This window comes from Simochromis diagramma, unplaced genomic scaffold (assembly GCF_900408965.1).
Source record: "Simochromis diagramma unplaced genomic scaffold, fSimDia1.1 OVJJ01000307.1, whole genome shotgun sequence".
Lineage (NCBI taxonomy): Eukaryota > Metazoa > Chordata > Actinopteri > Cichliformes > Cichlidae > Simochromis > Simochromis diagramma.
This window is the reverse complement of record NW_024386786.1, coordinates 124,496-151,417: the sequence shown is the minus strand read 5'-3', so window position 1 is coordinate 151,417 and position 26,922 is coordinate 124,496. Positions and strand designations below refer to the sequence as shown.

The window sequence follows — 26,922 nt, the reverse complement described above, 5'->3', positions numbered from 1 at the left end:
GTAGTTTTTTGTAAAACTTTTATCACTGTTTTTTCACTGGAAAGTAATTCAGTCAGCCATGTTGTTTTTAAAAGTGGTCTAACAAATATGTTGGGATGGAGTAAATAAGAAGAAGAAACTGAAGAAGAAAGAAACGGGTGAAATGAAACATCCGGTTCCTCCTGCGCCACGTGAAATGGGTAGTTTTGCCGCCCTCATGGCAACATCCTGTCACTTGCCATAAGTCTATGGTCTGCCCACTCATGACCAAGTTGGTGTGGCTGTCTCATAAAACATAGTCTAGTGGAAATGACGCGTAAATAACAAGACTAGTTTTCCCTTTCATTTGATTCTCTTGGTTAATGTACAATCTTTATCTTACATGAGTAAAAAGGACAAAATTTATTTCAGGTTTATAACATTTCTTAGGTAACCCATCTGTGATAAACAGCCTTATTAAAAACACTTCTAAAATGTAGCTCGAAACTTAAAAATTTCTCTCCTCACAGTGAAATACCCCTGAAATAGTTCCCACTGCCACGACTGGACTCCCAGACTTCCCAGAGGTTGGTGGCTCTGCTTCGGTTAATGGAGTTCAGGTGGGTTACTGTGACAGCAACATCAGGACAGCCTCGAGCCCACACAGGACTAGAATGAAAAACTAGTAAAGACGACCCTCAGAACTGGACTGGTATCTGAGAAGTGTTTCGGAAATCAAGCAGGTCTTTCAGAGCCAACATTGATAGCTTGAAGCAAACGCTTAAACCAACTAGAGGTAAAAAGATAAGACATAGATAGGCTATGTGTAACGTCCATGTTTAATTTAGCTTGCTGTCAGTATTTTATGACTTAGCAGATTATGTTGTCTCCAGGTGTTTTGGTCATTTGGTGTTAGTACAAGGGCTGTAGTAGTCGGGTAAGGCCACATGCAAACACATGCTGCATTCATTAAACACAGGTTTGTAAGAAAAATAAATAAATCACAGGAGGATATATTTCTTTTGTTATGTTTTGTTTATCCTCAAATCTGTCAAGTACAAATAAAAAAAACATCTTTTTGTTTAATACTTCATGGAGAAGTTCTGGTAGGTTTATCAGATTATTGTACTTGCTGTATGGATTTTACATTATGCAATGCCATTCTTGCACCAAGAGTGCTATGAGTAGGGTTATAGGCCTTTGCCATTACTAGCAAGCTCCATCCTAAGTGTCTGTGACAACCTCACAGTGTCCCATGTAGTCTAGAACTGCGCAGCATTTTCTTTTGATTGTTCTCCTGCCCGATAGATGTATAGTGTAATATTATATTAGGTCAAAAACTAATTTAATTCCCCTAATTATAATCAACTGATGACATTTGCTCTGCTTCAATCTCCTGCCTTTACAGGTCCTGTGCCATCTTACAGAGGATGAATGGCTGTGAAGGGGATGATGAGACTGAAGAAATTGAAAAGGTTTTAATCAGTTACGGTTAACAAATGGGGAGGACTCAATAGCATTGGACCTGCAAACACTAACATTGATTGCTCCCAAACCACAGGCTGTCAATTAACAAACAGAAATGGGTACTGAAAAAGCTCGATTAGAACACAACAAGGAACTCCGAATCAACAGGTGCCCCCGAATGGCTGAAGAAGTATGTGAAATATGGGAGAAGCTTTTCGGCAAGATCAGGTAGGATTAGATTTCTTAGTCGGTGCAGGACATATGTTATGTACGCCATTGGGGGGAGGTAAGGAAGGGGAGAGAGGAGAGTCCGAACCACAATACATTCCGAGGGAAAGAAAAAAAATATCCCAATGACATCTGTTTCAAAACATGCGGGCTCAGTTTAAGACTCATTTGCTTTACGGTCTTCCCGCAGTTGCATCTCCCTCTCAGAGGAGTCCTTCAGATGTTAGCACTGCCACGCTACAGGTTTCTATGCCTCACAGAGCAAGGAATGTTTTCTGGAGGAAGGATTAAGAGGAGTTGCATGATGTGTGGACAAAGGACAGATCCCTCCCAAACAATGACGCAGCTTTCCAGATGAGTGTTCGCTGAATCTTTTCATCAATCAAGCCAGAGGACTGGGAGAAGGTAAGACTGTGTGTATCAGCGCGCCGGTGCGAGAGACGGACAGTCATAACCAAAGAACTGAGCAAAAAGAGTGATCCAAACGCAACAGTGGTAAAAGGAAAGAAGGGGACAGGCTCAGAAGTCATGTTTATATTGCTGTTAAAATACTGTAGCTATATGTCTTTGTCTTCTTTAATATGTCACGTAGCAGGAGATGTCAAGTTGAACTCTTGTACTCATTTCGCAGCTGGATTTTTGGTTTATGCTACAAACCTGCTAGAGAAGTAGTCTTTACGTGATGATTCATAGATTCAAGACACTCCGATTTAATTTATGGTATCCACAAATACATGCTGGATTATCACAGATGAATGGTACAACAACAATAAAAGGTTGATTTAGGGCGTAGGCTTTAGGGGGAGAAAGAGGAACGGAGTGGGGAGCTGTGTGGCTGTTTACAAAGCACTGATTGTTTTTTTTTCTTTACCCCCTGAAGTTGTCAAAGTAGAATTTTAGACTTGTTCTTTCCTAGATTCACATTACAAAAACGCATCTCATTTGCAACCCTGTGAATACAAACCATCAACTAACAGAAGAAAAAAGAAAAAGATTGACAGTATTGATGCCAATAAGAACTCTCAAACTGAGGCATTGAAGCATTGGAAGCTCCGTTTTAATTGTGTGAATGAAGCCACATTGTGGGACTGTTTCAGTTGCTCTCTCAGAGTATGCCTGTGGGTCCTGTGTGTTTGGAGCTGCTGTTGGACTTTCACTCCTCCTGGCAATCTTGTGGATTCTTTAGCTGGAAAAGAAACAGATCATGGTGAGATGCGCCTGAGTTTTCCACTTAACGGCATAATGGTATGTACTTCATATAACAGTAGAGTCCTAGAAAATAATTTTTATTTTATTATTCTGAATCACTCATCTATAGTTTCAGGGGTTCCAGCTTGCGACAGTGAGGAACAAAAATTGATCTTGTTTTTTCATTTGGGAAACCGACAGCAAGGACGACATGTAGCTCAACAGGTGAACAGTGACGGGCTCAGTTTAGAACAGTAGGTGCACACATATGTGTGTGTGTGTGGATGTTTACATTTGTGGTGTGAATGATGCAACCTAAGCTGAATAGATCCGCTTTAAGTTATCTACAGGGTACTGTATGAAGATTTGGTAGTGCGGTATTGGCTGGCAGTCTCATATGCTTGCATGGAATTTGTACCTCTGTTGTTATGGCATATATTTCTCTTGTTTGTATAGATTTCTCCTGTATTGATGTTGTAAGACAGGAGATTTAAGACCGTAGTGTGAGGAAACATTAAAGCTAAATGTAATCATGAACAGAAAGTGATATGTTCACATAAGAACTGAAGAAACTGAAAATGTTGAACTTAAGAAGAGGTTCGATGGAAAGGTGACGATCAAAGGCCAATTTTTTTAAGAAATGGAAGGAAGACAAAAAGCTGAAGTACAACAAATTCTTTTTTTTTTTTTTTATTTTTGTTACAGTGTTTCTTTTATATTTTTTCTTTTAGGTGCTCTTTGTTGTTGTTCCTGTAACTGTTGGAGTTGATTTAGAGTTTGAATCAATGTATTTTATGTTTAGTGTGTGTGAAAACGTTTTGTTAAGGTGTTACATGACGCTTCCCTTCATCTCCGTCGTCCTCATCCGTAACATTAAAGTAAAATGATAAAAACTGTGGCTCAAGATCAACTCAAACTGCTGTAAAAGCTGAAAAAATTGATCCGGTTTCTTAATGGAAATAAAAAATGAAATAGAAATCAATTGAGCAGCTATTGTGTCTTCTAAAACTTTCAGACCAAGAAACTATATCAATATCCTGTCGTCTGGTCCAAAGTTTCAGTCCTCGGAAAGACTGAATATAAAGTTTAACAGCTTAATAAAAATATTAATAAAGAATGAAGTATAATCATAGGTCCCTCAGTGCAGATGATTCACCTGCAGAGGACACCGCTAAGAGTGTGTTTTTTTTTCTGGGTCTTGGGTAAAAAGACAAATGTGGCTTCAGTGATGTACAGAACGAAAAAACCCTGAACTCTGTTTGAAATGAATATTAATTAAAATAGTACAGAAAGGAAAAGACACGACTGGGGATAGGAAATGGAGGAGAGAAAGAAGGGAGAGGAGAGGGAAAAACACAGAGGGAGAGAGGTGACAGTGTTGAGAGAGGAAAAAGAAAGAGAAAACAACCGAAATAGAAACAACAACATACACACAATATTGTGCAAGTACCTAAATAATGTAAGAACAGTAATACTTAAATATTGGGAATATGATTGATGCAAGCACGCCGGACACAGCTCCGTCCCCCATGGCAATGAAGCGTCAGGCAGGGAGAGATTCCAGGCCCCAGACATCCAGAGGCCCGACACCGCAGCTAAGTGCCCAAGGAGGACCACTGTGCCACCCTCCTGGAAGAAACTGAGGAGAGCCCCAGACGTGGGGTCACAGAGCAGCCACGGAGCTGAACCAGAGGGGGCTAGCAGCGACGTGCCCAACCAGCGGCCTGCCGGTAGCCCTGAACTCTTTCACCGTACGTTTAACAGTCAGCTCTAGCAAACGAAGGCAACTAGTTCTTTCATTTATTTTTTTTATTCACTGTATAATTTATGTAATAATTATTAATCATGTTATTATATTATATTGGGTTTCCAGCCAAGCTGATTATAATTTTGGTCTTTGAAAAATTATTGGCATATTGAGTAAGGGTTCGGATAGTCTAATATTGTGTGACTTGTAAAGATAGTATTTCGTTTTCTATTATTTGAGGAGTTTTATTTTTCACTTTTCTCCTAAAGATTACCCCAGTAATGCACATGAGGGACCAACAGAAGGAATGACAACATGGCAGCTCCATAATTTACAGATGTTTGTTGGTCCCGTCTTCTTGAGGGAAGTTTGAGAAAATAAATCATGCTATAATTGTTAAGAACGGCACACTCTTCCATCTGTTGGACGTTACGTATTTCGATTTATTTTGACATCAATAATTAGAAATACATAAGAATAGATCCTGTTTATGTAGCCTGAGAAAATCAATTCAAAAAATCATAAATAAAATATGAGAATTCTTTTTTTCTTTTTTCCAGGAAACACAAACAAACAGTCAAACAAAACAAACGGCGCATAAAAGTTTAAACAGACTGAAGCGTAAACGGATCTTTAATATGACAAAACATGTTTGTAAAACAAACGTAAATCAAATATAAGAAAAACAGAGGACAAATATATGAAACTACACACAAAAAATCTCTTTGTGGATATTCTGTTCAACTGCTGCACTCAAACATAAAGAGCAGCTTTGAAACAGTTTTGATAAATCAAAATGTATCACGTGACCACAGAAGCTCACATTTTAAACACAACAACAATCAATAGAAAATGAAGCGGTTCTAAAGACAGAATAGAAAGACGCACCACTGCCAACAAATTTGTGTGTCCCTAAAAAGTTTAGAACAGGAAAAGAACAGTTTTAACTGTAATGATAAAGAGACGTTGTAGACAAAAATGAAAATGCTAGAATTATTGTAAACATTTGAACTTCTTTTTTTTAAAATAAAAACAATGTAAAAGGTAAACAAAAGTCAAGTTCATATAACAATTAAAAAACAACTCTTATTCTTTTAACTGGAGAGGCGAAGAGTCCTGCGTTTGTCTATTTAACCTGATTCAGTTTGAATCTGTTAAAGCATTGTTTGTCAAAGAGCTGTTGAAAGCCGAAAGAAAAAAATATATCGGTTAACACAAATAATGTTTGAAAAATCCAAACTGTCCCAGACCAAAGCGGAAAAAAAAATAACGAACAATAAAGTGCCGTACTTACATGATGTAGGAGTCGCCTCTCTGAAACTGAAGAAAAAACCCCAATCCACTCTTTTATCATAATTCAGGATGAACCATGTTTTTATTCGACAGTAATACATAAATAATGTAACTGAGAGCTTCGCACTTTGCTTCTGACTCTCAACACCTTTCGTCTATTTTGTAAACCAGCAAATCCATCAGCAGGCAACGATGATGAGAACAAAAACAACTACTGCAGGAATGGTGGGAACTGTCAGATCAGAGGGGTCCTCTGCTCATAAAAAACAAATAAAAAAATCAAATAAACAGGATAAAATGAAAGATGTTAGAAGAGGAAAGAAAATCCACCCATCGGCGTATTCATCGGGTTAATCTATAAATTCCACAGAGCTTAATGGTTGAAGGAGTGAACATTTTTTAATCAGAGCATCAAAGTCAGTTAAACTTCTGAGATATTTAATGTAAATTGGTAATGCCGGTGTTTGCATAGCGCTTTACTCAGTCCCTAAGGACCCACCCAAAGCGGATTTAAAACACGACATTCAGTCCATTCACACGCATTCACACATCAGACACCTGGTGGTGGCAGCTAACATTGTAGCCACAAGCTGCCCTGGGGCGCACTGACAGAAGCGAGCTGGCCGGACACTGGCGCCACCGTGCCCGCTGACCCATCTGATGTGGTCATTTAAAAGAGCAGCGGGAGATGGGGTTTATTTCGAGTTTCAGGCTGATTTGATGGTAATGAAATGAACAACAGGGGCCATAGAGGGGCAACAGGAGTGTTTCCTCCGTATGCCAAGTTTTTTGCATTCAGCTAGGGTCAGCCTCACGGCGGCAGAAGGAGGCAACCCTGATGCTACCAGGAGTTTATTAGTTTTGTATGTTTAAATTAGTTCCATTTGTTTATTTACTAACTCTGTTCAGTTTCATTAAGTTTGGGCAGAGGTTTTGAGGTTTGGAAAATGTTGTGTGTCAGTTTTTATCTTTTTAATGAGTATGGTAAGGAGGGCAGGTTCCAGAGCAGAACGGAGGAAAATCAGTAGTGAGATTACACAAAAACACAGAACCTTTTGAAGTTAACTCACACTGTTTGAAGTTGCATGCACATCAATGCCCCCGCACAAACATAAGCGTGGAATAACAGTTGTACCAGCCTGCTAGTCAGTTACTCCAGGAGAGCCTACAGGATAGAGAAGTGTTCTGTAAACATGTAAAGCTGATCCATTAATTGAAGTGTTGATTGAACAGTGTCTTGTGAAGGTTGCTCAGTCATCCAGGTCAGACGTCGTCAAAGGAGCTTGCAAAGAAGGAAGCTTCGGACTTCTTTAAGTTGCGTGAAGAATTTCAATCGAACCTCGCATCCGAGAAGCTTCTTCTTCAGTTATAAGGTCAATGAACTGAAGAAAGGGAGCCAGCATGACTGGGCTCCATGCTCACCTGGAGGCCAGTCAGTGAGACATGAGGTCGTCTGAAGACAGTAATCAAAACAGCGTCTCATTAGCATCAATGCCCTGTGTTCCAAAGTCCGGGCCAATACATTAAGGGCCGCAGCTTCTGAAGTTAGGTGTTAGGTGAAGTCGAGGTGGTTTTCTGAATTCCACAGTCAGGCCAGTGTTGCATACCTTTGTTGTACCTTTGTTTCTAACACAAATACACCAGATCAGTATAGGTGGTACCCAAATCGGTCTTTGATGTATATGAGACAGTGGTTTATTATGACTATAATAAAAAAGAGACATTTTGGGAAAAAAAATTGAAAGATAAAATTCCAAATTCACAATGTCCATTTTTACATGGTTTCTGAAAGAAATATGTTGTCCTTAAGAAGGTTAAGAGAAGTAATGGATTGCATTTAAACCAGTGAAAAAAATATGAAATAAACTTTTTTCCCGTCTGGGATGACCCTCCATTAGGTGTATTCACATAGTAAGAGCTATTCTTCAGGACAAACATACAAGCACAACGTTAGCCAATCAACAATATCAGCAAATTGAATAAGGAGCTTCACTCCACTCTGGCCAGTCCTAAGTATGTTTATCTCTCACAGTTGTGGTTTCTGATTCATTATTTTCATTCAGTTGGGTGACGATGATAATTCTCTGCCACCACTCAAGAACTGAAACACAACACTCCGTATCTTCCAACCAAGTCTTCAGGTTTTGACGAATGAAACATTCAGATCACAGTATCTGGAAGGTGCCATCCATCGTTGGGAGGATATCTCCTTTTTCCAACACCATCAGGAATATCAGCTCCTCTTTTCTCCAAAACATCACGGCTCTGTCCAGGATAGAAACCTGCAGCGTAGCAGCTGACTGGAGGAAGGAAGGGAGTTTTTCTGGACGAGCGATAACTGAACAGGGGAAGAACTGGACAGAGGGGATGATGGGAAAGAGGAGATTGAGAAATGGAGGAAAGAAGTAAAGTCAATAAAGCAGAGAAGGAAAGGAACAAAAAAGAAAATTAATAGGAACATATTGGAAACATTCGAGCAACCGTCCCCATTTTCTAGGCAGCTGCAATTGATGAAATACGTGTAAGCCAAAGGTAACCAAACACAGTGATATATGGTCACTGGGTCACATAAAGCTAAATGCTCAACTAGGATAGAAAGTACTACAATAAAAGAAATCATTAGTTTCCGCTCATGTAAATATTTTTTGTCAACCAAACGAGATAACATGCATATAAAGTTCTCACCAGGCACGTGAAGCTAAAAAAAAGGGGGGTTGGGGAATTAGCAACAACCATTAGAGACTGCATGGAAAACACAGATAAGCTATGAACAAACTCAATAAAGATGTTATTACATTATGCAAAATCAACGCTGGTTTAACTGTATTGTTTTTTTAACAAAAGTAAAAGTAAAAAGTAATCGATTGAAAAATGTAAATTAGGTCCACGAAATTTTCTGTGGGTTTTCTTTTGGTTAACAAAGCAAGGGGCAAAGAAGACCTAAAAACACAGTTGTTTTAAAAATTGTTGTTATTAGGCAAGTTTAAAAAAAATACTTTTACAAAATAAATAGAAGGCAAAATGAAATAGCTATCTGTCCCCTGGTATAGCCAAAAGTATTGTGTAAAGCTGCAGTTTTTTTTGTCTAGGTGCTGGCATCCCCTTTGGTATTTCACTTGTTTTCACTTACCCCTGGGTTTTATTATGAAAATCACTGTGCTTTGAGGGTGTTGTTTCAATTTTTCATCTAACTTTTGTGCCTCTTTTGTTCCGGCCGGCGAACTAAGAAATCCATCTCAAGTAAACAAAGGGAATGTCTAAGTTCAAAGCCATAGAGAGGAGGAGGATGAGACAGGTTTTGGTCTCTTTCCTCTGACAATTGTCCACTTTCTTTACCTTTGATCCTTTTATTCATCCTTTTTTGGCAAACACCTGTGTGGACTTTGGCCTAAGTTACATGCTGTGCTTGTTCTTATCAATTGTTCAAAGCGCAATGGTGGTTATTAGTTTCACTTCTCTTTGGTGTTGGTTCCCGTGCCAATAACCAATTATCTATTTATGAATGTAAAAAACAGGTGTGGAGAAAAAAGAGAATAAAGCTGCTATAGCAGGTTGGCAATGGGATTTTTAATGTAGAACTATAAAGGTGCAGGGCGAAAAGTATATTTTTTGTACATTTTTCCAGCAAAAGGGAACGTTTCAACGGTGCACTCAAATGTACCACAAATTAAATGTAAATTGTTGGCATTCCTCTGATTGGAGTCAGTTGGAGAACACTAAGCGAGCTCCAATGTTTCTCTGCTTATTCCCAGTGCCAGAGTGCTGCTGCACTGGGAAATATACACGATTAATCATTCATCTGCCTCAAACAAAAAGAGTAAAAAAAAAAAAAAAAAAATTGAGTTGTTGACCAGAAAGCATATTTTGTGAGGTCAGAACCAGAAGGCCCTGCTTCGCAATATGCACTACATCCCAAAAAGGTGATTTGCTTTTGGGTTAGAGTCCTGGAATTCAGTTAATGTCCTTCCACACCAGACCTTTGGCTTAGTGCACAGTTTGGAACAGGAAAAGTCAAGCCCGCAAAACACTTCCCCAAAGTTAGAATTAATGTTTTTCTAAGTGTTGGGGTTGGACTTGACTTTAGCCGGTCAAAGAAGGTGCAGGAGAAACCTGAATGCTGTCCAGTGTAGCAATGATTTTATTCACCATTTTGTTGACCCAAAACAATATTTACAAAGAAACAGCAACTCTATAATACCTCAAAACAAGATTCAAATAACATAACTGAACTAACGGAAAATTTAAGGTCAAACTGGCAACAACAGCTACACGAACTTAACTTTTTTCGGTGAAACACCTTAGGTTTCGTCGCTGCCCGTAAAAATAGTCCCACTTAATCAAACAATTTTTAGTCCTCTGGACTAGTCCATTCAGTAGGTAGTAAGATGAACAGAATTATATTCAAGAACCTCTAACGACTCCTCGGTTACGGGCAACATAAACTCTGTTGGGGTGTAAGCAATACATAAGTACAGACAAGAAAGCTATTTTCTGCATAAACCCTCTAAATAAACTTAGGAAATTAAGAAGAGTGCTTCCCTTTCTTGTGAGGGTTCTCAAGTACATCCCAGGGTCATCGTAGTCAAAGGAGCTTGCAAAGAAAAAGCGTTCTGGACCTTCTTCCAAGTTGCTTGAAGGAGGTTTCACATCTCACCGAGAAAGCTGTTCGGCAGTTCTGAGGTTCAAATGGTGGAGAAGTCCAACAATATAAACATAGTGGGAGTTGAACCCCCCACAGAGGGACAAAAGGACCACCTGATGAATCCTCTAATCGCTGAGCCAAGTGTGAAACGGGGTTGTGGTCAATCAGCCAGAGTTTTCCGGGTGTGATGTACAGACAGTGCAACAAGTTATTGAGCATAGTCCTCGATGTTATCTTTATTTAATCAGTAAACATCTAGCCATATTTTAGGATCACGTTCTGTTCATGGTGAGTTAAAAATCACAAGAAGAACAGAGTATGAGTCAGAATCAATCTTTGGCCCAAACAGTTTGTGTGACATCCAAGGTATTTCAAGAGGAAATTAGAAACTACGCATGTACAGACAAGTTACTGCAGAAACGAGCACTTTCTTTAAATGCAGGATTCGAGCTATTCGCCAAGATCTGAGACGTCAAAAAATAAGCCTTAATAAGCCTAACCTATTAATATATGACTACGTATGTCATTCCGTGCGTCTTAGGACGCGGATCCCATTTCCAGTAAGAAATGGGATCCGCACCAAATGTGGCGATTGATCAGTGAACTGATCAAGATAACAGCGAATTATCCTTAATTCATCAGAGTTTGCATGAAGCCGTTGCAACTGTCCACTGCTGTAACTCCAGACTGAAGCTCTTCAAATCAAAAAGCAAACTTTGTAGCTTGTGTTTTTTGTGCTTTTAGCTGGTTTGCTTTGATATAATACTGTAATACATCGCTGCATGTGTATGTGCACCAGCATCTGCTGATGTGTGCTTGCAGCCGTATCATTTTAGCTGTGACGATACAATGAAGTGAAGGTAATCGGACTTTGATTGAGCTAGCTTTGTCTTCTCTTGTGATTGTTTATTTGCTCACTGTTTGGTGGGTGAAAGTGGATAATCCCTGTGAGAGCATCAACTTTAATCTCAAAGTAAACAGCAAAAGCCGCTCAAAGAAGACCACTGACCGCAGGTTTTAATTAGCTGTTAGGAAAGTCTGCTAGCTGGCTAGCTAGCTAGTTACTAAACTTGCTAGCATGTTGCTGCAGCAGAAGCAACATGTCTGAATGCAACATGATAACAGAAAAAAATAAAGATTAAAATCTTACCAGATTGTGCCAGATATCACCGAGTGTCGGCCACTTGATAACCGTCTGTCCTGGGCTCAGAACTACCAATATTTCTGCCTACGTTGATGATGTTGGTGGCTGAGAATAAGACGTGGCATTTACTCAACTAAACTAAACGAAACCTCGCGGGAACGCGTTCCATTCAAAGTCTACCTCCTCCTTTCGTGGTGCTTTTGAAACACCTTTTACTCACTACTTAGATTCAATTATATTTTTATTGCCTTTTTAAAGCATTATAGTGGCATATTAAAACGTTTAACTCAAAATAAAAAGAGTACCATTTCTTCTAATTTAAAGGAGATAACCAAATTATCGCGAGATATGTGATACCGACAGCACCAACCCGGAGACAAGGAGGATATAAACATCGTGACTCGATTAACTGAAGGTTTGTTTATTTATGTAAAGGAAGGAGACTTTTTATGATAGAGAGGGAGTCTATCACGACATAAATAAACAACAACAACAATAATAAGATTATACACATTTATATTTTATTAATTGTCAGATACCTTTAAAAAGCGGAACATAAAAAGAAGTTGCTTTAAATCCAATGATAATCGTTTGATGAAGCAGTCACTGCATTATAAATCGCATTTTTAAAAAAGTAATTAATTGAAAATAAATTTTTAAAAAAAATCTACATTTTTAATCAGGAGGACAATGCTTTTGTCTTTTAGGTCCTAAAAGTTAATTACAGTAAGACACATCTCTGACATATGCTGACCTATTTTAACAAGTTTTTGAAATAAAAGGCAAATGTGGTAAAATTGGCATAAAAGCTCAACTGCTGAATCATAAAAAAACAGAAAAAACAGGAAAAAAAAAACCCAGCTTATTATGCAGTGCTTCACTTTCGCACTCAGCACGATAAGTTATGACTGGTCGGCCGGTGTGTTCTGCCAGCATCTAAATGTGACGTTATTGGTCAGAGACGCTTTCACACCCCCAGTTTCTCTCTTCACATTTCTTATCAGCGGCCTATTTAGGACCCATCTTATTTATACAAACAGGATGAACAGCCTGTGTCTTTTTCCCTCTCCTGTCACGTTTCATCTTCAGGTAAAATTATCCCTTTTTATTTCTGTAAAGCACGTCTGTGCTGCAACACAGTGTATTGTCCTTTCTTCCTGTATAACGGCACTCTGGTGCTGCGTTTTTAGTTTTACTTTCGTCTTTAATTTTATCATCTCCTAAATTACAATTATTTACACGTAGGAGGAAGTTAGAAATAGCTCATAAATGCACTGCTGAAACATCTCCTCCTAATTTAGTTAATATTATTGATATTTAATCCGCAGTTATCACGAGGAAGAACTGCTGACATTGTCAACCCGTTGATATCGTCACACGCAGTTCCCATCAATGTAACTAAATTAGTTGTATATCAGCAACAAATAGTACTACTACTACTCCTGGTGATACGGCTGCTACTACTATTGAGTTTAAATGAGAATATTAGTACATCATTTGTTATTATACCATATTTAAACACTGGGGGGCAGTGTAGCCAACAAAGCGACAATCTGCTATTTTAACCTGAGACAGTCCTATAAAAAGGAGATAGAAGTATATAATACAGATATGATAGATTTGACTTAAGATGAAATTAGCTTAAAATTCACGAGAAGGAATTTTTTAAGAGCAATAAATACTGAATTATTAGTAAAATTACATTATAAATAAATTCATTCTGCCCTGCGACAGACTGACGACCTGTCCAGAGTGTACCCTGCCTCTCGCCCTGACAGCTGGGATAGGCTCCAGCACCCCCCGCGACCCTGAAAAGGATAAGCGGAAGCGAATGGATGGATGGATAGATTCATTCTTCCATTTGTGTTCTAATGGCATGTTTTCCTCAACAGTGAAACACTCCCTGAAATATTTCATCACTGCTTCCTCTGGGATCTCAGACTTCCCAGAATTTGTTGGTGCGGCTTTAGTTGATGGGGTTTTAGTGGGCTACTGCGACAGCAGCCTCAGGAGAGCTGAACCCAAAGTGGACTGGATGCAGGAGTTAGTAAAAAAAGATCCTCAGCACTTGGAGTGGTACACGCAGAAGTGCTCTGGGAATCAGCAGGTCTTCAGAGCCAATATTAATAGTTTGAAGAAGCGCTTAAACCAAACTGCAGGTACACTAATATCACCCTTTACCTAAAATGTTGCTCTTTTCATTCACACACAGCGAGACTTACATCCTCCCATCATAATTTATTTCATTTATTTGGAGGTTTTCATTTACACACCTAAAACACTTAGTCTACCACATAAGTAAATTACAAGTAAGATATTTACTCTGTCTAGTGACCAGAATAAATTACTGACCTAGTTTAATTTGTTCTGTTAGAGGGATGGCAAGAAAAATATCTGCTATATACAAGGTCACTGTCACTGTGTACATCAACAGTAGCTGAAGTAAATGGTTACTTCCAAGGACAAGAATAATAAAGATGAGAATTTCTTTTCCTCTTATGATGCGGGTGTTGTTTTGATGATAAATTGACGACTTGCGCAGGATTTACCTTTCTGATCATCTTTAACCATCCACAACTTTACTGGCTCTGCATTCTCTCTCTCTCTCCCTGTCAGGTGTTCACATTTTTCAGAGGATGAATGGCTGTGAATGGGACGATGAGACTGATTAAAATCACAGGCTTTAATCAGTATGGTTATGATGGGGAAGACTTCATAGCGTTGTGGACCTGAGACATTAACATGGATTGACTCCTAAGCCACAGGCTGTCGTCACGAAACTGCAGTGGGATACTGAAAAACCCAGATTAGAGCACAACAAGAACTACTACATCAACAGGTGCCCCGACTGGCTGAAGAAGTATGTGAAATATGGAGGAGATTTCTGCAGAGAACAGGTAGAATTACATATGCTATTATATATGGTTGCAAAAGCTTCCCTTTCTGTTTCTATTCTACAGCACCATTTCAAGGAAAATGAACCAGTGCATAGACAAGCATTTCATCAATGACTATCAGCTGTCCCAGATAAAGCCTCTCTCCCTATTTTGTTTTTATCTTTTCCCAGTTCTTCCCTCAGTTTCTCTCCTGCAGAGGACTCCCTCCTCTCTAGTCAGCTGCCATGCTACAGGTTTCTACCCAGAGAGAGCCATGATGTTCTGGCGGAGAGGTGAAGAGGAAATTCATGAGGGTGTGGAGCATGGAGAGATCCTTCCCAACCACGACGGGAGCTTCCAGATGAGCGTTGAGCTGAATGTTTCATCAATCAAGCCAGAGGACTGGAGGAGGTACGACTGTGTGTTTCAGCTCTCTGATGTTAAGGAAGACATCATCACCAAACTGGACAAGACAGCGATCCCGGACAAAACTGGGGGGTGAGAAAGGCTCAGGAATTAAGTTCTGTATCTCAAAGTTTACAACACCATCATATTTAAAAAACAACAAACTCTGAAACAAATGTCTGCATGAAATTCTTGAGTCAACAGAAATTCATTAGTGATGTCATTTTAATGTCAAGAAATTACAACTATATGTAATGTAAAATATTTGCACAGTGTCAGAGGAAACAATGGAGACATTAATTAGGATGAAAGGGAGTTTAATCTGCTAAAGTTTCTCAAATGTGCCAATCTGATCGTAGGCATGAACAATATAATAAACACCAAATATTGTACAACCTCATCATATAACCATGTATAGAAGAATGGTGCTAAGGAGAAGTTTGATAACAAAAAAGCCAAAAATGCATAATTAATCAGGCTGAAGCAGTATTTACAGTGTCTGCTTTTACATTGTAAACCATCCTAAACACAAATTTTCTTTCTTTATGATCCAAACTGAGATCTGGCCACTACAGATCTCATGAACCACACCATTAAAGAAGAAAATGTTCTTCTTAACCACATACAATGTTCAGAAGTGATGCATTAACACTGGAACAGCAGCTTGGTTTGGCAGCAGTGTGAATGATCTTACATTTTGGACCTTTTCAGTTTCTCCCTCAGTGTTTCCTGTTGGTCCTGTTGTGGAGGTGTCGGAGGAGTTTTACTCCTCCTGGCAGTCTTTGGTTTCTTCATCTGGAGAAGAAACAACAATGGTGAGATTACAGCAGATTTTACTCCAATAATGAATTTGGAATTTATGCATGTTGTAGTTATATGTACTTACATGATATTTTTGGTGATATTTTTAGTGAGTTATTTGATAATTTGGCTTTGCTAAACTCTGTCATGTTAATCATTTTGTTTTTCATTATTCTGCCTGTATTTCAGGGTTCGAGCTTACAAACAGTGAGTAATATTAATAAAATGCCGCAACTTGTTTTTACTTTGTTAGTAACTGATACTCTGTTTACTGTAACAGGAGACATTTCATTTTCTGTTCTCTGTTTGTCTTAGCAGGGGAGCAGTGACGGTGAGAAGAACACCGAGTTTCATCACATTTTCCCAGAAAGGGAAATATTTTCATTTGGAGAGTGCTGATGACCCACCAGCTTTCATTAGCTGAACATACAGTATGCATAGAAAGATGCAGCTTTCAGGTTTGAAGAACAATGCAAATGCAAAGCGTTAAACCAGTGCAAAGTGGGAGAGTTATCTGACTGTATGGAGGACAGCCAAACAGCTGCTTTACATTTTGATCTCAGTAAACAGTTTTCTGATGAGTTTATAATCTCAGTCACTAATTTCAAGTGTTACAACATGATGCTCGTTCAGAAACTAGGGTATGCTTTAGGATGGGCCTAAATTGTGTAGTTAGCATAAAGTGCCTCATTTCTCTGTCCACTCCTCAATCAGCAATGGCCAAAATGCTCCGTTTGAAGCTGCAAGGATGTGACTTCACTAACATCTGGGTGATGATATTGATAATGATATTTTAAAAAATTATTTAATAAGCATATTAAGTGTGTGAGAAGAGTTAAAATCCATTTTTGTTTTCTGTGTTTTTTGGTACATGTTCAGAGTTTTTACAAGGTCTGTTTCCTTCTAACCAGCTATTTATTCAATATGATGTAAACATATATGGTACTGTGCCCTGCAGAGAGAGTTGCACATGATTGTTTAAATATTTTTGAACCTTTATTTTGATAAGAACTTAATTATTATACACAGAGATAACATGCACAACAAAATAAAAGAAGCAGACTTTTATCCTTTGCTCTGTTGCTGACTGTGTTTGTCTCTGTTCTAAACCTCTGTTGTGTGAGTTTAGGCTCATTTGAAAACAACAAACATCAATCCTGAAAATAAGTTCTGTCTAAATCGAGGGTAATGCAAGACATTAAATACAAAAATTGAATTATAAAACAAAAATTAAATTATGTGGATGCATAAATATCTGATTAAATCTTCATAATTGCTCTGTCTCGCCAATACACCGTGTATCAGAAAGTATACCTTATATGTATATACACTACAATTCTGATAGCTGAAACGGTTTTGACTGAATAGTCTTTTGTTTCAACAGTTTGTGATTAGATATTTCTATTTAAATGCGTGGGAACTTTGGTTGTGATAGTTGATGTAGTGGTAGCTTCCTCATGAGGACAGTGAGACTTCAGTCTGACACGCCCACATTCCACAGGTTGAGGACGAAGCATGTTTCAAATCTGCTGACAAAGGTTTGAGCTCCAGGATTTCCAGAACAAAATGAAGTTGCTTGCACTGCTCCTCTTCTGTAACACTGCGTCTTCAGGCAAGATCACATCGTAACTCTTACTGTTACTTTCTGCAGGGATTGTTGGAAGGGTTGTTTGATTTGATTACATTGTCTGTATTTGGTTACTATCCTGTGTAGCAACAAGCTGTGGAAGTTTTACTTTCACTTTTAAAGCGAGCGTTTTAAAGTTACTTTGCTTTAAAAATGTTGCGTTTGTCTTAGAGGCAAATCAGATTAATTAAATTAAATTTAAATAAAAAATCTTTCCCCCCTTTTGCAGAATTATCATCTGAACGCACTGTTGTGCCAACATAGCTCTATAGACTTCTCTTGTTTGTGTGTGTTCATTTGTTTATTTATTTCTATTATTTATTTATTTATAAAATACTATTTTTATATTTATATCTATTACCTATTATTTTCAATGTACACGTGAAATTTGGCAATGACAGAGCTGAAATTCGAAATTAATCTAATAAAACAGAAATTATACAAGATTAACCAAATTACAAGACAATATTATCAATAAACCAGTCACTCCTTGTTGTTCCCATGTTGAGACTGAAACGCCAGGGGGACCGAGCTTTTGCTGTTGTGGCTTGCAAATGATGGAATAAGTTGCGCCTCCATATTAGGGTGGACCCAACACTTGCAATTTTTAAATCACTTTTAAAAACAAACTCTTTTGCCAAGGCGTTCTAGGAGTAGTACCAGAGTTTGTAGTCTTAGTCAGTTTTTGGTTACTTTTAATCTTCTTTACTTTGTTAATTTTATTTATTTCATATTTTAATATCTATTTATTTTATTCATGTTTTACAAGTTATTTATTCATTTTTTAAAATCTTTTTTCATGTATTTATTTATTTTATTGTTATTTAATTTTCTTTGTGTGTTTAATGTATGTTTTTTTTTAAAACTTTTATCACTGTTTTTCACTGGAAAGTACTTCAGTCAGCCATGTTGTTTTTAAAGTGGTCTAAAAATAATGTTGGATTGGAGTAAATAAGAAGAAGAACTGAAAAGAAATAAAGGGTGAAATGAACATACAGGTCCTCACTGAGAGAGTGAAATGGGTAGTTTCAGCACTCATGGAAAAATACTGTAACTGTGCATAAGTATGGTATGCAACTAATGAACAATTTTTGCTGTCTCATAAAACATAGTCTAAGTGGAAAATGGCGTAAATAACAAATACTATTTTTCCCTTTCATTTGATTCTCTTTGTTAATGTACAATCTTTATTTTACATGAGTAAAAATGACAAAAATATTAGGTTTATAACATGTTCTTTAGTAACCCACTGTGATAAAACAGCTTTAAAAACACTTCTAAAATGTATCTCGAAACTTAAAAATTTCTCTCCTCACAGTGAAATACTCCCTGAAATATTTCCTCACTGCCACGTCTGGACTCCCAGACTTCCCAGAGTTTGTGGCTTCTGCTTCGGTTAATGGAGTTCAGGTGGGTTACTGTGACAGCAACATCAGGACAGCCGAGCCCACACAGGACTGGATGAAAAAACTAGTAAAAGACGACCCTCAGCACCTGGACTGGTATTCTGAGAAGTGTTTCGGAAATCAGCAGGTCTTCAGAGCCAACATTGATAGCTTGAAGCAACGCTTAAACCAGACTAGAGGTAAAAAGATAATGACATATATATTCTATGTGTACGTCCATGTTTAACTTTATCTTGCTGTCATTATTTTATGACTTAGCAGATATGTTTCTCTCAGGTGTTTTGTCACTTTGGTGTAGTACAATGTAGTAGTCAGTGTAACCACATGCAAACACATGCATGCATTCATTAACACATTTTTTAAGAAAAATAAAATAAATCACAGGAGATATGACTTTCTTTTGTTATGTTTTGTTTATCTCAAATCTGTCCAAGTCCAAATAAAAAAAACATCTTTTTTGTTTAGATATTCATGGAGAAGTTCTGGTAGTTTTATCAGATTATTTACTGCTGTATGGATTTACATTATGCAATGCCATTCTTGCCCAAGAGTGGCTCTGATTATGTTTATGCCTTTGCCATTAACTAAAATCTCCATCTAAGTGTCTGTGACAACCTCACAGTGTCCCATGTAGTCTAGAACTGCTCAGCATTTTCTTTATTGTTCTCCTGCCCGATATATGTATATTGTAATGATTATATTAGTCAAAAACTAATTTAATCCACCTATGATAATCAACTTATGACATTTGGCTCTGCTTCAATCTCTCCTTACAGGTCCTTGCATCTTACAGAGGATGAATGGCTGTGAATGGGATGATGAGACTGAAGAAATTAAAGGTTTTAATCAGTACGGTTACAATGGTGAGGACTTCATAGCATTGGACCTGCAAACACTAACATGGATTGCTCCCAAACCACAGGCTGTCATTACAAAACTGAAATGGGATGCTGAAAAAGCTCGATTAGAACACAACAAGAACTACTACATCAACAGGTGCCCCGACTGGCTGAAGAAGTATGTGAAATATGGGAGAAGCTTTCTGCAGAGATCAGGTAGGATTATATTTCTTAGTCTGTGCAGACATATGTTATGTACCCATTGTATCTCTAATCCACAATAACATTCCAGTGAAAATAAAAAAAATATCCCATGACATCTGTTCAAAACATCTGTCTCAGTTAAGACTCATTTGCTTTACAGTTCTTCCCTCAGTTTCTCTCCTCCAGAGGAGTCCTTCATCTGTAGTCAGCTGCCACGCTACAGGTTTCTATCCTCACAGAGCAAGAATGTTCTGGAGGAAGGATGAAGAGGAGTTTCATGATGGTGTGGACAAAGGACAGATCCTCCCCAACCATGACGGCAGCTTCCAGATGAGTGTTCAGCTGAATCTTTCATCAATCAAGCCAGAGGACTGGAGCAGGTACGACTGTGTGTATCAGCTCGCCGGTGCAGAGACAGACATCATAACCAAACTGGACAAAAAAGTGATCCAAACCAACAGTGGTAAGACAGGCTCAGAAGTCATGTTATTGCTGTTAAAATACTGTAGCTATGGTGTCTTTGTCTTCTTTATATGTCACGTAGCCGGATATGTCAAAGTTGAACTCTTGTACTCATTTCCAGCTGGATTTTGTTTTATTCTACAAACCTGCTAGAGTAGCTTTACGTGATGATTCATAGTTCAAGACAACTCCTATTTAATTTATGTATTCTACAAATACTGCTGGATTATCACAGATGAATGTTACAACAATAAAATGTTGTTTGGGTTAGGCTTTAGGGAGAAAGAGGAACAGGAGTGTGGAGCTGTGTGGCTGTTTACAAAGCCTGATTGTTTTTTTTCTTTTACCCCCTGAGTTGTCAAAGTATATTTTTAGACTTGTTCTTTCCTAGATTCACATTACACCATCTCATTTGCACCCTGTGAATAACAAACCAATCAACTAACAGAAGAAAAAAAAGATTGACAGTATTTTATCCAATAAGAACTCTCAGAACTGAGGCATTGAGATTGGAAGCTCCTTTGTTAATTGTGTGAATGAAGCCACATTGTGGGACTTTTCAGTTTCTCTCTCAGAGTTTCCTGTGGGTCCTGTTGTTGGAGCTGCTGTTGGAGTTTCACTCCTCCTGGCAATCTTTGGATTCTTTATCTGGAAAAGAAACAGTCATGGTGAGATGCAGCTGATTTTTCCACTTAACTTCATAATTGTATGTACTCATATAACATGAGAGTCCTAGAAAATATTTTTATTTTCATTATTCTGAATCACTCATCTATATTTCAGGGTTCCAGCTTGCTGACAGTGAGGAAACAACAAATTGATCTTGTTTTTTCATTTTGGGAAACCACACAATGACGACATTTAGCTCAACAGGTGAACAGTGACGGGCTCAGTTTAGAACAGTAATGTGCACACATATGTGTGTGTGTGTGTGTTTACATTTGTGTTGTAATGATGCACTAAGCTTGAATAGATCCTCTAAGTTATCTACAGGTCTTTATGAAGCATTGGTATTGCTGTATTGCTGTGCAGTCCATATTCTTGCATGTATTTGTACCTTCTGTTGTTATGCATATATTTCTCTTGTTTGTATATATTTCTCCTGTATGTTATTTTGTAAGACAGGAGATTAAAGACCGTATTGTGAGAAACATTAAGCTAAATGTAATCATAAACATACAGTGATATGTTCACTAAGCACTGAATAAACTGAAATTTTGAACTTAAGAAGAGGTTCGTATGGAAAGGTGACGATCAAGATGCCATTTTTTTAAGAAATGGAAAGGAGGACAAAAAGCTGAAGTACAACAAATTCTTTTTTTTTTTTTTTTTTGTTTTACATTTTTTCTTTTATATTTTTTCTTTTAGGTGCTCTTGTTTGTTTTCTTAACTGTTTGGATTTTATTTAGAGTTGATCAATGGTATTTTATGTTTTAGTGTTGTGAAAACGTTTTGTTAAGGTTTTACTTGCGCTTCCCTTCATCTCCTCGTCCTGCATCCGTACCTATTAAAGTAAAATGAAGTAAAAACTGTGCTCAAGATCAGCTCAAACTGCTGTTAAAGCTGAAACATTGATCCTGTTTTCTTACATGGAAATAAAAAATGATATAAATCAATTTATCATCTATTTGTCTTTTAAACTTTCAGACCAAGAAAACTATATCAATATCCTGTCGTCTGTCCAAAGTTTCAGTCCTCTGAAAGACTGAAATATAATTTTAACAGCTTAATAAAAATATTAATAAAGAATGAAGTATAATCATAGTTCCCTCAGTGAGACTGTTCACTGCATGAGGACCTACTGAGAGTTGTGTTTTTTCTGGGTCTTGGGTAAAAAACAAATGTGCTTCAGTGATGTACAGAACTAAACCCTGAACTCTTTTTTTAAATGAATATTAATTAAAATATTACAGACAGGAAAGACACGACTGGGGGATAGGAAAGGGAGAAAGAAAGAAAGAGAGGGAGGGAAAAAAACAGAGGGAGAGAGGGACAGTGTTGAGAGAGGAAAAAGAAAGAGAAAACAACCGAAAATAGAACAACACAATACACACAATATTGTTGCAATAACCTAAATAAATGTAAGTAACAGTAAATACTTAAATATTGAATATTATTGTGCAGCACGCAGGACACAGCTCCGTCCCCCAGGGCATGAAGCAGGCATGGAGGAGATTCAGGCCCCAGACATCCAGAGGCCCCCACCGCACAAGTGCCCAAGGAGGACCACTGTGCCACCCTCCTGGAAAGAACTGAGGAGAGCCCCAGACGTGGGGTCACAGAGCAGCCACGGAGCTGAAGCCAGAGGGGGCTGCAGCGACGTGCCCGCGGGCTCTGCCGGTAGCCCTGAACTCTTCCCGTACGTTTAACATGCAGCTCTATCAAACGAAGGCAACTAGTTCTTTCATTTATTTTTTTATTCACTGTATAATTTATGTAATAATTATTAATCATGTTATTTATTAATATTTGTTTCCAGCCAACTGGATTATAATTTTTGTCTTTGAAAAATTATTGGCATATTGAGTAACTGATATTCTAATATTGTGTGACCTTGTAAATATAGTATTTCGTTTTCTATTAATTGATTTTATTTTTCACTTTTCTTCCTAAATATTACCCCAGTATGCACATTAGGGACCAACAGAATGAATGACACATTGCAGTCTCCATAATTTACAGATGTTGTTGCCGCTTCTTGAGAAGTTTGAGAAAATAAATCATCTATAATTGTAAGAACGGCACACTCTTCCCTCTGTTGGACTTTACTTATTTCGATTTTATTTTGACATCAATAATTATAATACATAAGATAGATCCTGTTTATGTAGCTGAGAAAATCAATTCCAAAAAATCTAAATAAAATATGAGATTCTTTTTTTCTTTTTTCCATGAAACACAAACAAACATTCAAACAAACAAAACGTCCATAAAGTTAAACAGACTGAAGCTTAAACGGATAACTTTAATATGACAAAACATATTTAGTAACAAAACTTAAATCAAATATAATAAAAACAGAGGACAATATATGAAACTACACACAAAAATCTCTTTTTGTGGATTTCTTTTCACTGACTGCACTCAAACATAGAGAGCAGCTTTAACAGTTTTGATAAATCAAAATGTATCACATGACACAGAATCTCACATTTAAAACACAACAATCAATAGAAAATGAAGCGGTTCTAAAGAAACAGAAATAGAAAGACAGCACCACTCCAACAAATTTGTTGTCCCTACAAAAGTTTAGAACAGAACAAAACAGTTTTAGCTGTAATGATAAAGAGACTTGTAGACAAAAATGAAAATGCCTAAATGTATTGTAAACATTTGAACTTCTTTTTTTAAATAAAACAATTAAAAAGTAAACAAAAGTCAAGTTCATATAACAAAATTAAAAAAACAACTCTATTCTTATTTAACTGGAGAGTGCAGAGTCCTGCGTTTGTCTATTTAACCTGATTCAGTTGAATCTGTTAAGCATTGTTGTCAAGAGCTGTGAAAGCCAAAGAAAAAATATATCGGTTACACAAATAATGTTTTAAATCCAAACTGTCAGACCAAAGCGGAAAATACAAATAACGAACAATAAAGTCGTACTTACATGATGTAGGTCGCCTCTCTGAAACTGAAAAAAAACCCCAATCCCACTCTTTTACATAAATTCAGGATAACCATGTTTAATATCGACAGTAATACAGAAATAATGTAACTGAGCTTCGCACTGTTGCTTCTGAATCTCTCACCTTTCTTCTTTTTGTAAACAGCAAATCCAGCAGCAGCAACGATGATGAGAACAAAAACAACTACTGCAGGAATGATGGGAACTGTCATATCAGAGGGGTCCTCTGCTCATAAAAAACAAATAAAAAAATCAAATAAACAGGATAAAATGAAAGATGTTAGAATAGAAAGAAAATCCACCCATCCTGCGGTATTCATCTGGTTAATCTATAATTCACAGGCTTAATTGTTGAAGGGAAGTGAACATTTTTTAATCAGAGCATCAAGTCAGTTAAACTTCTGAGATATTGATGTAAATTGGTAAATGGCCTGTATTTGCATAGCGCTTTACTCAGTCCCTAAGGACCCCAAAGCGCTTTACACTACATTCAGTCATTCACCCATTCACACATCAACACACTGGTGGTGGCAGCTACATTGTAGCCACAGCTGCCCTGGGGCGCACTGACAGAAGCGAGGCTGCCGGACACTGGCGCCACCGTGCCCTCTGACCCTCTGATGTGGTCATTTAAGCAGCGGAGATGGGTGTTATTCAGTTTCAGCTGCTTTGATGGTAATGAAATGAACAACAGGTGCCATAGAGGGGCAAACAGGAGTGTTTCCTCCTTATCCAAGTTTTTGCATTCAGCTAGGGTCAGCCTCACTGCTGGCAGAATGAGGCAACACCTGGATGCTACCAGAGTTATTAGTTTTGTATTTTTAATTAGTTTCCATTTTTGTTTATTTACTAACTCTGTTCAGTTTCATTAAGTTTGCAGAGTTTTTATTGTTTGAAAATGTTGTGTTTCAGTTTTAGTCTTTTTAATGATTATTGTAAGGAGGGCAGGTCAGAGGCAGAACTTAGGAAAATCAGTAGTGATATTACACAAAAACACAGAACCTTTTGAAAGTTAACTCACAGCTTTTTGAAGTTGCATGCACATCAATGCCCCCCACACACATAAGCTGGAATAACAGTTTTACCAGCCTGCTAGTCAGTTACTCCAGGAGAGCTCTACAGGGATATAGAAGGTTTGTAAACATGTAAAGCCTGATCCATTAATTGAAGTGTTTATTGAACCTTGTCTGTGAAGGTTCTCAGTCATCCAGGTCATCGTCGTCAAAGGAGCTTGCAAAGAAAAGCGTCTGGACTTCTTTAAGTTGCTTGAAGACGTTTCACCTCTCATCCGAGAAGCTTCTTCAGTTCTAAGGTCAATGAACTGAAGAATGGAGCCAGCATGACTGGCTCCATGCTCACCTGGAGCCAGTCAGTTGAGACATTATGTCTCTGAGACATTATCCAGCGTCTCATTAGCAGCATGCCCTGTGTTCCAAAGTCGGGCCATACATTAGGGCCCAGCTCTGAAGTTAGGTGTTAGGTGAAGTCGAGGTGTTTCTGAATTCAGAGTCAGCAGTGTTGCATACCTTTGTTGTACCTTTGTTTCTAACACAATACCCAGTCAGTATAGGTGTACCCAAATCTGTATTTGTGGATTATAGACATTTTTTTTATTATAGATTATAATAAAAAATAGACATTTTGGGAAAAAAAATTGAAATATAAAATTCCAAAATTCACTGTCATTTACATGGTTCTGAAAAATATTTTCTTAAGAAGGTTAAGAGCAGTAATGGATTGCATTTAACCAGTGAAAAAAATATTAAAATAACTTTTTTTCCCTTCTGTGATGACCTCCATTAGTTATTCACATAGTAAGAGCTATTCTTCAGGACAAAACATTCAAGCATCACGTTAGCCAATCCACAATATCAGCAAATGAATCAAATGAGCTTCACTCACCTCTGCCAGTCCTAAGTATGTTTTCTCTCCAGTTGGTTCTGATCATTATTTCATTCAGTTTGGTGACGATGATATTCTCACCACTCAAGAACTGAAACACACACTCGTATCTCCACCAGTCTTCAGGTTTGACTGATGAAACATTCAGATCAACAGTAATCTGGAAGGTGCCATCATCGTTTGGGAGGATATCTCCTTTTTCCACACCATCATGAATCTCATCTCCATCTTTTCTCCAAAACATCACGGCTCTGTCAGGATAGAAACCTGCAGCGTAGCAGCTGACTGGAGAGGAGGGAGTTTTCTGGACGAGCGATACTGAGGGAAGAACTGGACAGAGGGATGATGGGAAAGAGAGAGATTGAGAATGGATGAAAGAAGTAAAGTCAATAAAGCAGAGAAGGAAAGGAAACAAGAAAAGAAAATTAAATAGGAACATATTGGAACAATTCGAGCCCGTCCCCAGCTTTCTAGCAGCTGCATTATGACATACTTTTAAGCCAAATGTAACCAAACACAGTGATATATGGTCACTGGGTACCACATAAAGCTAAATGCTCAACTAGAGAAAGTACTAAATAAAAAGAATCATTAGTTCCGCTCATGTAAATATTTTATTTCAACCAAAACATATAACATTCATATAAAGTTCTCACCAGCACGTGAAGCTAAAAAAAAGGGGGGGTTGGTGAATTAGCAACAACCATTAGAACTGCCTGGAAAACACAGATAAGCTATGGAACAACTCCATGAAAGATGTTATTACATTATGCAAAATCACCTGTTGACTGTATTTTTTTTACAAACGTAAAAGTAAAAAGTAATCATTTAAAAAAATGTAAATTAGGTCACAGAAATTTTTCTGTGTTTCTTTGGTTTACAAAAGCAAGGGCAAAGAAGCCTAAAACACAGTTGTTAAAAATTGTTGTTATTATGCAAGTTAAAAAAAATACTTACAAAATAAATAGAATGCAAAATGAAATAGCTATCTGTCTGTATATCCACAGTATTTGTAATAGCTGCAGTTTGTCTATGTGCTGGCATCCTTGTATTCCTTGTTTTCACTTCCTGTTTTATTTTGAAAATCACTGTTCTTGAGGGTTTGTTC

General features: G+C 37.7%; 2 protein-coding genes and 1 pseudogene across 5 annotated transcripts; 2 read left to right on the top strand and 1 right to left on the bottom strand.

The window, feature by feature from the left end:
- The first annotated feature begins 1,540 nt into the window (after positions 1-1,540).
- Positions 1,541-15,045, top strand: LOC120728253 (annotated as a pseudogene).
- A 657-nt stretch (positions 15,046-15,702) lies between these two features.
- On the top strand, positions 15,703-21,628 carry LOC120728163 (major histocompatibility complex class I-related gene protein-like). Of its 4 annotated transcripts, none has more exons than XM_040022943.1 (8): positions 15,703-15,763; positions 15,939-15,956; positions 16,068-17,361; positions 18,695-18,961; positions 19,559-19,837; positions 19,986-20,288; positions 20,851-20,955; positions 21,071-21,627. In XM_040022943.1, exons 3-8 carry the CDS (start codon positions 17,316-17,318, stop codon positions 21,106-21,108), a joined length of 1,038 nt encoding a protein of 345 aa, XP_039878877.1. In that variant the 5' UTR covers positions 15,703-15,763; positions 15,939-15,956; positions 16,068-17,315; the 3' UTR covers positions 21,109-21,627. The 4 variants fall into 4 exon arrangements, with proteins under 4 accessions (XP_039878877.1, XP_039878879.1, XP_039878876.1 ...); XM_040022945.1 differs by having other exon boundaries at positions 15,704-15,763; positions 16,065-17,361; positions 20,863-20,955; positions 21,071-21,628; XM_040022942.1 differs by having other exon boundaries at positions 15,704-15,763; positions 16,065-17,361.
- Positions 21,629-22,712: 1,084 nt separating this feature from the next.
- LOC120728167 (HLA class I histocompatibility antigen, alpha chain G-like) lies at positions 22,713-26,383 on the bottom strand. The gene is made up of 4 exons (XM_040022947.1): positions 25,815-26,383; positions 24,037-24,138; positions 23,895-23,918; positions 22,713-23,786 (listed from the first exon to the last, which is right to left on the bottom strand). Exons 1-4 carry the CDS (start codon positions 26,251-26,253, stop codon positions 23,767-23,769), a joined length of 585 nt encoding a protein of 194 aa, XP_039878881.1. The 5' UTR covers positions 26,254-26,383; the 3' UTR covers positions 22,713-23,766.
- Between the last annotated feature and the right edge of the window lie 539 nt (positions 26,384-26,922).